The sequence below is a fragment of the Nothoprocta perdicaria genome, unplaced genomic scaffold (genome assembly GCF_003342845.1).
Source record: "Nothoprocta perdicaria isolate Ctin4 unplaced genomic scaffold, notPer1 scaffold_15, whole genome shotgun sequence".
Classification (NCBI taxonomy): domain Eukaryota; kingdom Metazoa; phylum Chordata; class Aves; order Tinamiformes; family Tinamidae; genus Nothoprocta; species Nothoprocta perdicaria.
In genome coordinates, this window is record NW_020454649.1 from 5,377,929 (window position 1) to 5,390,460 (window position 12,532).

Below are 12,532 nucleotides of genomic sequence, written 5' to 3' on the forward strand. Positions count from 1 at the left end.
GTTTTTAATCCTTTCTGCTCATGCTATTTATTAGGAGAAGGATCAATCGCATAAACACAGCAATGGCACAAAACTCTAGTCTTCTAGCTGTCAACAGAAAAGCACTGTATACTGACCCAGGCAGGTTTTCCCATCCACGTGCATGATGTACTTGGGGTGACATCCACAAACAGGTCCATTATCAGCATCATCACATGTATGTTGACAGCCACCATTTCCATGATTACATGTTACTAGGAAAAAAAATATATGTTACATCACACAAGTACTTCCATCGTCCTTGAAAGACCATGTCCAACTTAGTCCATGTTTGGCCATCCTAACACACCTCTTCTCTCAAGCACACTAGGGGACTGAAACAGTGCAGAATCATGGTGCAACTCCCAAATTACAGATACTTTTGCAACGGACAGATTGCTGCATTAGCGCCCTGCAAAGTTATTGGTTATAGTTTAATTCAAGTGTACACCATTCAGGTATCCTCCTGGTTTAACTGGCATACCAAATCCCATAGCACTGCAAATAGGACACTGTTTGTTCTGCTTGGGAAACCGTAAGAATATGCAGAGCGTTACATACAAATGCAGCTCCTCTGGTTCTTGGATAGCTCAAATCCCGGTCGGCACTCACAGGCAACCCCTCCTTTGGGTGTTTCTCTGCAGATGTGGGCACAGCCATGATCTTTGTTCATGCAGCTCATACCTTCTGCAAAACAGGACAAGCCCAAGACCATCTGCATCCTCAGCATCTCTGTGTGCAGGGAGCAGCCAGATAAAAACATCAGTCCCATATACACACAGCAAACAACCTGTTACTTCTGGGAAAGATCTATGGTGATGGTACAAAAAGCATCAGCTCAGACAGGTAATGTGAAAAGTCCAATCCTGCAAAGCCAGAGCCCTCCTCCTTGGCCTCATCAGCTCTGATCTTCTATATTCCCATGTGCTTTGATTGCAGGAACAAAATGAAGACCACTAAATTCATAGAGCACCCACATTCTAATCTGTGGGTTTTTTTTTTCTTCTCCATTTCATAACCTCACTATTTATAAAACCTCCTGATTCCTTTTATGATAACTACAAGTTGGTAGTTGGCAAGTTCCTTTTGCCTAAAGTGAAGTTCTTAACTCTCTGCTTAAAGAAGCTGCCACCCGGCATGGGACGTATAGGCCAAAGACTCAAAAATCATCCACATTTCAGTTACTAGAGCTACAGAGCAGAGCCCCATCAGTTACCAAGTGCTAGGCAGACACACAAGTTGTACCTATGCTGCATCTTAACTCTCTTTCGTTTGTACCTTTTCTTTTTTTCCTCTCTCAATTTCAACAAATACCTCTCAAAATAACCCTGTTATCACACAGTCTTGTATTTCTGCATGCTTTTCTAGTTAGCTAGAATGCAGTGCAAGCTTGTACACTACAGACACTCTCAGGTATATTGAGGGCACGTCCTTACCATTAAATGCACCAAGACTGAGCAGTTAGCTTTCACAAGACAACATGTTACACGAAAACATCCTTTCTTCTCGTCAAGAACACTCGATGCGAGTAGACTCAGGTGTGTTGTACTTAGGCTACAAAGATTTAACCCTCAGAAGGTCTGATACTGCATTAACCCAATTAACTTCCACTCAGTTGGGCAGAATCAGGATGGAGATGGAGAACAAACAGGGTGAGCACTCTGCTAAAAAGAGACCGCACAAACAATTTCACATCCTATATGTTTTTAAAAAGATGCTTAGCCCCTTTTGCAGCCCTGTTACTAACCGAAACAAAATGCTGTACTGGCAAGTAGAGGTCAGTTCCCCACCATTATTCCATGACACTTCGGCACGGCCCTTGCTCTGGGCACAGCTATTCTGGTCGCTCCAAGCACGGGCTACCACAGCACTCTCCCCATAGGAAGGAGCTTTAAGTAACAAAGGAATGGAAGCTGCAGAGCCCAGATTATTCTGCTCTAGTGGCTTCTTGATTCCTTTCCCACAGTGGGAACTCTGTGGAAGGCTCACAAGACAATGACACTTGAAATCCTGCAGCACACAGGCACAGCCCGAGGAGCCCACATGAAAGCTGGTGGCCATTATCACCCTGTCAGTCAAAGAATAGGGCAAGCCATAAAGATCACAAATTAGCCTTATTAACTCCAGTGTTTTTGTGACATTTCTGTCCTTAAACATGCAATATGATCTGGTCTGTTAATTCAGAGGTGTTAGGAAGCATTAAGAGAATTAGCAGCTTAGTTTCTGTTAACAAAGTTTTTTTTTTGTCTTTGTTGAGCTACCAAAGGGAAAACTGTTCAAAGCAGGTACTTTGGTAAAGTTCACTGACAACGCACAAATGGTTCAAATGCTGAATTGGGGATTGTTCAGTTTTGAGTGAGCAGGATTCAATCACTGCTCCACAGAAGGCTACATATCCACTTTTCGAAGCAGAGCCCATTGTAATAACAAAGCACACATTGCATTACCAGATACATGATGAAAAGCACCAAAGTCTAGCTGACCAAAGAGAGAGCATTTGAGAGGAGAGAGAGAGATTGCAGGTTCTAACATTTCCTGAGGAGCTGCTGCATGTTTCTAAAGGTGACAGAAGATTGCTTGCTTTCTTTCAGCCCCATTTTATAAGTTTGCTTTACAGAAATGTCAGTGTAACTGTAAGTGCTGCATAGCTGCAAACTCTTCAAGGACACAAAGTCTCCCAGGTCACTGTTCCAATGGCAGATTGTGTCCTGACCCAAACCACAAGCAAATGTTTTTTGGAACTCACCAGGCACTTCACAAGACACACAACTCACGCTGGAGATCCCGTCCTGCTGACACACAAGTCCCCTGAGAAGGACAAGTCTCTTGATGCAGCTTTCCCAGCCAAGAGAGCAGAGTGCAGATGCTGCCTGACCCAGCAATCAGCTGAGAGCTTTAAGGCTCCAGTTATGGCACCTCTGGACAGGTGCTCAGTAGGACAGAGGACAAGGACACAGGAGTTACCAGAGACCCTCAGAGGCAGGCCCTGCCATTACACATTAAAGCCAGGCATTGCGGAAGCGCTGCGGCCTTTCTGCATGCTCTCTACAGCCTCTGCAACTTTCTTTCTTTCTTTTTTTTTTTTTTTTTTTGCAAAAAGCTTTCTGATTACCTCTGTTCATCGCAGACCAAGGAGTTCAAGAGCAACAGCTGAGCGGGTGCCCTGTGTATCAGTCCATGCAGTAATTTCAAACGAGGCCTTCATTTTGCAGGTCCAAACACCCCTAGTGCCTCAGCCCAGAAAGTAAATAGCTATAACCCTGTGACATTTACCATGAGAGAAGCAAGATTTGTCATGAATAGCAATAGCAGCTGCAAGACATGGTGCATATTTAATAGTGAAAACTCCCATGTGTTCTTTTAAATGTTCATACTTTCTAATAGGCAGTGAGCTAAATAAACATGGAAGAAGCTGCACATGCACAGCGGACCTGCCGGCTGGAGCTGCAGCCTCCCAGAATAAATCTTCACACGTATAAAGTGAAGAAAAGCTAATGGAGACCAGGCAGCCAAGGAAAAATTAGGATTGCGCACAAGACACCAAGACCCCAAGTTGATGTGGTCTAAGGAGGGACTAGGCAGAACCATCAAACCTCCTCTGAGCATCTCTACATTTTGGACCTACACAATCAGATTAAGACCAACTTTAATTATTAAACTCACCTCTAATAGCTACCTGACCTTGAGTTCCGTGCCACAGATCTGAAATAGATGACAAAGAACCCGGAGAATCCGAGCAAATTGACTTGGAAAGGTAGGTGAGCCTGAGACAATGAGACACCAGCCACCAGGACAAATATAGTTGCTTCAAGCCTCCACATTTCTCCTATCTCAAGTACAGACCTATAGGCAAAGGTCAATATTTCTGACCAATAGAAAAGACCTCTCAAGCATGAACACATGCCTTCTCAACATAGTTGGAGGATAAGGAAGGACATATTCCTTTATATTATAGATAACAAGTGTAACTGTAAAGACGAATTGGATGTAGGTGCCAAATGTTGTTTAAATCAATGTTGTCAGGTCAGCAAAAGAGGACTAATAAAAGCTGTACTCTATGAGCGGGGCTTATATGCTGCAGAGGAAGGAGGAGACCTAGAGATGAGCTGGAAAGGGGACAAGACCAAAGTGAAGAGAGAGACAGAGTCATGAGACTGGTCTTAAAGCAAACCTGTCCAACCAAGAGAAGAAAAGACAGGGAGTCCAGTTGAATGTGAAGAGAGTTGTGGAAAAGGAAGAGGAACAGGGTAAGGACCTTAAAAATAAAAACAATACTTCTGTGTTTTGGCATCAAGATAGACTTTTTTTTCCTCATAAAAATACATTTGTATATATTTCTTAGAAGAACATGCATTTTATTTCCCTCTTGCTTTTGTTTAATAAAGAAAAAAAGCCTGAATTAAATGCACAAAACTTTTTTGCTCAAAAGCTGAACAGAGGTAGAAGTTCAAATGGGCAATTTAGGAAACAAAAAGCAAAGCAAGGAAATCCTTTTCTTCTAAAGTGAGGAGACTAGAGTGTACTTAAGAAGAGGCAAAGAAAAATTGGAAGCTTTTCCTCTCATAGCATCAGACAAGACAAAGAATTTGAGCAATTAACTTTTACCCTTAGAATCACCGTCCACAAATGCACATAACCAAATCCTACTGCTAGGAAGGAAGCATGAAAGGGAAAAGCATTGCCCCACCATTGCAGCCTGCTCGCTTATTGCCACTCCTGCCTCAGGTCCTGCAGTATCAACTTGGCCTGAGAAATCATAAAGCATCAGAGAGCGGGTCCCCAGGCAATCAAACCCAGCACCAGAGAGGCCAAGAATACAAATTCTTAATTCAAACAAAAGATCAATTCAGACATGTCAGATGACAAACACCTCAGCACATTCATCGCTGCATGGCCATATACGTCTCTAAACGTTGATCTTCTTACCATGGGGATTTTTAAAGTGAGATTTGTTTATTCATGCTCAGATTCCTCTTATAGTCATGCCAATGATAAGCCTTAGATTAAAGAAATTTTTTCAGCTTTAAATACTTCTTCGTATGATACTTGCCATACAGTTCAATGGACAACTCCCTGATCTGAGCAACCACTTTAAAGCATTCCCTAAGGGCCTCCAAAATAATTTTGCTCAACCCAATATCTAATTAGGCATCCAAAGCTCTCTGATCTCTCAAAGGTCGCTTCATAAAGGCTTTACTCAAAACAAAGAACCAGATTTGAATACCCTTGGGGTTGATATATAATAAATCTCTTCACTGAAAACTAAAGGGAGCACAGGGAGTCTGAAAGGTACCTGAAGGTACAGAAGGTTATTTCCTTGTCACTGAAGTCAATGGAGACAGTCAGAACTCACTGTTTTGCCATTCTCTGAATCAGAAGCTAGCCCAGCTACACAACAGAGCACACGAGAACACTGGGAGCACAGCAGTGCAGCTGTTAACAAAAGCACAACACTACAGACATTAGGGTGGGATCAAAGGGGCAGGAGGGATATGAAGAGTTTTTCAAGTCACTTAGAAGATACAGACACATAGTTACTTTTAAAATGAGGGAAAATTTCAAGATCTTTCCCCATCTGTAAGTAATCCAAACTAAAAATACTTTTGAAGCTGCTTGAGAGATTTTGCAAGATCCTGTGGAAAAACAACCACCCTGCTTTGTGCCCGGAGGAAAGCAGCCCATACCTTCTGAGCGGTGAATGCAGGTGTGCTGGTTGTCGCTGAGGAAGAACCCTTCCTTACAGCGGCATTCATAGCTCCCCACGGTGTTGACACAGACATGCTGGCAACCCCCGTTGTTGAACATGCATTCGTCTGTATCTGAGAGAGAGGGAGAGAGATCAGCTTTGTATTTGCCCCACCGCAATGGAAGTCACCACCAACAAATTAACACCAAGCCCTCATACTGGCAGAGGCTGCGCGACACGCAAAAGAGACACTTGCTCGGCATGTAGCTAGCCAGACACCCTGAGCCAGACTGCTTTTTTACCACCTTTGGAAGGGTATTTTTGTTGCTTCTTTTCCCCTCTTAACATAGTTCAGTGATGGGAAGGTGGAGGAGTAACACGGAGGGAGCCAGACGCAACTGCCCTGGCTGCCCCCTCCATGTAGGGGAGAAGGTACCCTGCCTTGCAGGGCACCTGGGCACGGCAGCCACAAGCCAGCAAGCACATTCACACGCAAGCCGAGCAGCCCTACGTGGCTCTGTGTCTCTGCAATACAAACTTGGGATTCAGACCCAGCCAAGCAACAAAAAGTGTTTCTTTTTGGAAGCTCTGCATTCTGAGGCTAAAATAGAACAGGAAAAATACCAACCTCAACATCAGTTTGGATTAAGTATAAAATACTCATCTTCTTTCTGACTTTCACTCTAGATACAAAGACATACCACATCTGTTCTGATGCTTGGGTTGATTTATTACCTTCCTCCCTCAGCTCTAGTTCATCACCACTTATGTTAAGGCTGCTGCTCTGCTGCCAACTGTAGTCAAGGACAAAATCAGAAATGCTTGAAATAGTTTAAGTAATGCTGATTTTGCAATATTCAGAACTTCACCAAAACCAGAGAACATAGGAAGTGTCTGCTTGCAACACAACCACCAAGAGTAATGAAGAGCAGAAAAATTTCAGCTTAGCCTCTGAATGACATATTCATCCCAGTCTCTAGTTCTTCTTAATTTTATCCCTTAGTAATGGCAGATTTTTGTAACCTCTACTAGCAAAGAATTTTCCTACCACAATTTTATGAGATGGCAATCTCAAAAGGAAGGAAAAATGCTTAGTACCTTAAAAGCACGATAAAAAACTGCTGAGGCAAAGAACAGAAGGTCTGTTGAGGTCTGAAGACCTCTGCTGAGGTCTCATTTGCAATTTCAGATGGAATGCCACATTTGCTCTCTCTTCTGTTCATTGTTTCTGTGCTAACAGTACATTAAATTAATGCTTACACATTTCTGGCATAAAACAGCTGATTTGAAAAGAAAAGAAATAAAAAAGAGAGAAAGCCTTTTGAGAAGCATAATATAGCATTCTAACAGATTTAATTTCTACGGAAGGCAATAAATAAGCCAATTGGATGCAAAAGAATGTGACCTACCATAGCAACAGAAGGGGCTCTCCATCACAGAAAAGTGGAGTATTTCAGAGCTCTACAGTGATGCGAATGTGCAAACAATCATGAATAAACAGCCACCATGAGTCTTCAGTGCTACAGATTTGAACTCCAGCAGATGTTTCTGTCTTGCAGCCCTTGGAAAGCTTACAGAACACCATCTCTTTCCAACAAGTAATTGTCTCTTTGGCTAAAACCCAGGCCCACAGCTGAGATCTTCAAAAATCAGGGTTAGAAGAGGGCAACCATGGTGTGAACAAAGTAAATAAACAGATTAAGAGAGGATGTGATCCAATTTGCTCTATGCCATAATATTTATTTAAAGTTTACATCACATCTCAAAATTAGCTGGTCAATGATAAAACTTCATTTTACTGTCAGCAACATTTTTATTTTTAAGTCTGCCATGCAATGTTGAGCAGCCTCATAGGAACAGGGCTACGTTATGTCTGTATCTGACTGCAAGCCCTTCAGCAGAATCACGTTCTAGAGAGGTTAGAGCATAGAAAGAGAAGACAGCCTTCGGTGGCATTGCAAGAGGCTCGTGCTTAGCCCTTCACGCTAACCTCAGCTGAACTCCGCTGTATGTTTACACAGAGAAATACAAGATCCCTTTTTCTAGTCTTTTGAAGCATCAGCAGATATTTTGCTCATCTCTGGGCACTTTTTCTAATTAAATACTTAGTGACTTCACCCTCTCTTCTGCTTGCACAATAGAACCTGCACACTGCTGCCCTAAGTGCTGGCCAGTACCACCACAGTAAAGACACAAGGCCTTGGCTACCCATTTCTAAAGATTTACACCTGGCTGGCCTGCAGTAGGAAAGAAACTATCAATGTCTCAAAAATAAACATGCAAAAACAAGCAACAGACAACCAAGCTTTGTCTTAGTCACTCAGTACTTTCATGCCCCTCTATGACATACAGCTAACTACAAGCCTCCTGTCAAAAAAGCTCTGACACAGTAAAAGTAAAAAGTCCACATGTTTTAGATTTGAAAGATAAGATTTCTAAGATCAAAAACAAACCTGAGAGCTGACCTTAGAATTTGGAATGGAAAAATGCAATGATACCACATGTTCCTTTCTAGAAACATATTTAGCATAATAATAGGTAGCACTTCACACATTTTAATCTGAAGCACTTAGCACAAACTAGCACAATTATCCACACATTTTGCAGACCAAGAAAGAGATTCACTAAATAGCCACCCTTAGATGGCACATCAGCACCTGAAAATCCTTAATTCCAAGCATCACCTCTTCTCTAGCTGAGTGGATTCCACACAGCCTTTTCCATGGATATGGTTAAGGGGTGAAGTCAGCACAGCTGCTCACAGTGTCCTGAGCACACTCCTTACCCAGGCAGTTGTGGCCATCGTGAGCCAACATGAAGCCATCATAGCAAGTGCAGCGGTAGTTCCCGGGGATGTTGAAACACTCGTGCACGCAGCCGCCGTTGAAGTCGTTATCACATTCATCAATGTCTGCAGGATAAGGCAAAAGTCAGTATGAGGGATGCCTGCTTGAGCATTATGGATAGGTTGTGATGCAAACACGTTAGCAGCAACTACTGGCTTAAATCACTATTGTCTTGCAAAAAGACCATACTTGATATATGATTTGGTGAATGTTTCGAAAAAGTAACAAAATTCCTCAAGATTCCCATTTAGTTTTATGTTATAATTTAAGCTTTCTAAAGCTGCAAAAACCAACAAACTAATTACTAGATCAAGTGATACTACTAGATGAAAGCAATGAAGTTAGCTCTCCTTTGCTTTTGCAAACCAGAAATCAATCAGGAGATGAGACAAAGAATATCTTGTTTAAAATCAACCTAGGAAATCATTCATCTTCCATATTTTAAACCATTGCTTTTATATTTCTTTCCTTGTCTTAACAGAAATGTTTAATGCCTTCACACATAACATCATGTACAACTTTAGTGATCCTATGTTGAAAATGCAACCACATGCTGAAGAGGATTCACAAATACACACACACACACACGAAGTGCGGCAAGAGGTGTTAATGAAAAAGCTCCTACATAAAGGCACACTACTCAATGGACAAAGGTAAAGTGACCCAATAAAAAGATGATGTGATAAAAGCACATAAAATAACAAACGGAAAAATTAATACCAGCAAGTCGTCATCATCATGTCTCATCAAGACAGTATTCCTTCACTTTAATAGAAAGCTCACACAAATGTGTCATATAAGCAACTGACCTACGGAACTTGCTGCTTCAAGATATCATTCATACCAAAAATCTTCATTAAAAATAAATAAAGTTCTACTTGGCAGAAAACAGTATCACTCACATGGGCATACTAGAATATTTCTTCCCCCTCCTCATTCTACTAATCAGATTTTAGTAACAAATAAAATAAAAAATAAAACCTACAGCTGTTTTGACCTTGTAAGTTAACCCCTGTGTTCCTTCAGCAAACAGTTACATTTTGAGCAGCTGCCAGCCCTGAACCTTTACTTATACCTGTCATACTTATTAAGGGGGAATTGGCAAGAAACAACCAAGGACTATGGTAAAGCATCAAATTTCCAGAAATCAAATGTCAAAAATAGAATTTCTGGTACTAGACCAACTACATGCAACTAGACATGGATGGGCACCCATCTGTTTTAACATAACTGGTCAAGTGAGGAATCCTTGGTGCTGACCAGGACTTTTCAAGCCCAGGAGCATGTATGAACCTCCTCCATCACTTACGGAAATGAGATTTTTGTGCCAGACTTCCTGGCTGGCATTTGTGCTCTGCTTAGAGAGGGCAGAAACCGCCCTCCACTCAGACGGAACTTTGGCTTGCTGACTGTATCAGTGCTACAAAGCACTTCAGGCCCTTCCAGGAAGGAAAGGAGAGCCACAGTTCCTGGCAGAGCATCGTGTTTGCGTCACTTTACCTTCACATTTCTTCCCTTCGCCAGTGTAACCCACTTTGCACATGCACTTGTAGAGCTTCAGGGTGTTTTGGCAAATAGCATCTGGATGACAGTCATCAAGTCCAAGGGCACACTCATCCACATCTGCGAAAAGACACCAGACTCAGAAGGGACATGAGCCAGGGCAAAGCAGGAATGCCCGGGCGCACAGCTGACAAGGTGCTGCGAGGCCCCGCACGCACGCAAAGCTCTGTTAATCTTTACGGGTAACAAAACCAGTCAAGTGAAAAGTTCTTGACACAGTCATGATGTAAGGAAACATGATGGCTTTTAAACTAGCTAGAGAGTTTACAGAAATGTACTTTCAACATCACTACCTTCCCCAATACGTTAAAAACTGACTTACCGTTAAACAGATGGTTAAATAATTAATAATTCCATTTTCAACATTAAGATAGCATCAGATGAGCAACACTGCCAAATCAGTTGGCCAGCCATCACCGTACACAACATATTGAAGTAAAATATCCAGTTGGAAACTCCAGAGTAGAGGAAGTGAGAAGAAAGAGAAACACCAACAGGAGGAGGTCCTGGAGATGAAGAAGTGCAGACAGAAAAAGGAGTTATAGGTAGCAGAAGACATCAATAGGAGCTTCTTATGCAGAGAAGGGTTCAGAGACAGAAAGAGGAAGACTTCCAGTGACTAGTTAAGAAGAAAAGTTGCAGAAGAAATACCTGTATCAATTAAAAAAAAAAAAAAGTGCTGAAGTGACAAAGTGAAATGAAGAGGTATCAGCAGAAGGTGACTACTGAAGTAGTCAACGTTTTTATTTTATTCTATTTATTTATTTATTTATTTTGGTGGGATCACTTTCTAACTAGGAATTTCAGCCAGCATCTCTCCCATTTACAATCACAGCATTCATTTCTTTTTCCATGTGCAATCACAAAACCTGCCTGTAGGTACCGCACCGGTTGCCAGCTTCGGAAAGTATTCAGATAGCTTGAACTCCTCAGGGGCCTGGCAGCAGGCAGCACGGCCAGCTGCCAGTGCTATGAAAGCAGCAGCATTTTCCTGATGCTCAGGTGCCTGCAGAAGTGACCACTGTGATGGGGGCCTGTAGACATAGCTTCAAGAAAATAAGGGGGAAAGGAAAAGCCACCTGGCAGAATGTGCCTCTCGAGAAAAAATGGGCATTAGAAGGGACAGCGAGCTGAGGGGGTGTCACCTAGGGAGGGTGCAGGGAATTGCCGAGGGGTCTCCAGCTGGCAGGATTCAGGGGAATGGGGCAGGAAGAAAGGACAGGTGGGGGAGGAAGGAAACATCATGTGGAAGGCAGCATTACCTGCACCCGTGCAGCCTTTGTAGCCTGGCAGAGCGGCCTCCCCTGCCCGGCCTGGGGAGGAGGAGGCTCCTGCCCACAGCGAGGCTGCCCCAGGCAAGGAGCCCGGGAAGGGGCAAGGAGCCCGGGAAGGGGCAAGGAGCCCGGGAAGGGGCAAGGAGCCCGGGAAGGGGCAAGGAGCCCGGGAAGGGGGCTCTGCCAGCGCCACGCACAGCGCACGGGCTGGGTTCGGCTTGGTGCCTGTCCTGCAGCTGCAACTTACTACTTTTTACATGAAATTCTTGTGATCCACAGCGCGTGGCAAAGAACAGCGAACAGTTAACGCGTACAGAAGCGTGCGCTGGGACACGTGGGAAGAGAGGAAACGCCCCCACAGGGACAGTAGCCTGAGCTGAGGAAAGACCCTGGGGAAGGGAGACCGTGAGCAAACATTGCAGCTTTAAACTTGGCAGCGAGGCCGATGCGGAGGAGGCTGCAGGAGAAGTTACTGGGTTTATTCCTCGGTGACCGAGCGCCGTTTAAGCCCCGATATACGCAGAGTTAGATTAAGCCCTGCTACACGCAGAGTTTATGTCCCCGCCGCCTGTGCGGAGGTGAGACGTTCACCAGCTGCCCTGCCTCGGGCTCAGCCCGCTCGGGAGGCGGCCCAGGTAGGAGCCAGCGCTCAAAAGCCATCGGAGATGCCCGCGCTCCCGTTCCCCCAGCTAACGGCCGCTGCTCCTCAACGGCCGCCGTTCCCCAACGGCCGCCACCACCTCACCGGCTGCTCCCCCACTTCCAAAGGCCGCTGCTCCTCAACGGCCGCCACCACCTCCAACGGTCACTGTTCCCCAACAGCCGCCAGCACCTCGTCGGCAGCTCCCCCACTGCCAACGGCCGCTGCTCCTCAACGGCTACTGCTCTCCCAACTCCCAACGGCCGCTGCTCCCCAACGGCCGCCAGGGCACAAGGGCTCCCCCGCGCTGCCTCCAACCCCCGGGCGCCGCCGCCGCGGCGCCTCCGGAGCCCCCCGCGCCGCTCCGGCTGCGGCTCCGCAAGCGCGGCCGCTGTCCAGGGCTGAAGGGGCGGCCCTCGGTCACTCGCTCACTCACCGGCGAGGGGCAGGGCGGCCGCGGCGGCGCCCGGCGCGGGCAGCAGCAGGAGCAGCAGCGGCAGCGCCC

The 12,532-nt window shown here is 44.8% G+C and overlaps 1 protein-coding gene across 1 annotated transcript in view; it reads right to left on the reverse strand.

Moving 5' to 3' along the window:
* SCUBE2 (signal peptide, CUB domain and EGF like domain containing 2) overlaps positions 1 to 12,532 on the reverse strand; it is a 38,031-nt gene that overhangs the window by 22,583 nt on the left and 2,916 nt on the right. Inside the window, exons 2-6 of the mRNA XM_026034741.1 lie at positions 10,051 to 10,173; positions 8,490 to 8,615; positions 5,703 to 5,837; positions 580 to 705; positions 117 to 233 (exon numbers count right to left, since the gene is read on the reverse strand). Of these exons, the coding sequence (XP_025890526.1) occupies positions 117 to 233; positions 580 to 705; positions 5,703 to 5,837; positions 8,490 to 8,615; positions 10,051 to 10,173 (627 nt within the window). The remainder of the gene's footprint in view (positions 1 to 116; positions 234 to 579; positions 706 to 5,702; positions 5,838 to 8,489; positions 8,616 to 10,050; positions 10,174 to 12,532) is intronic.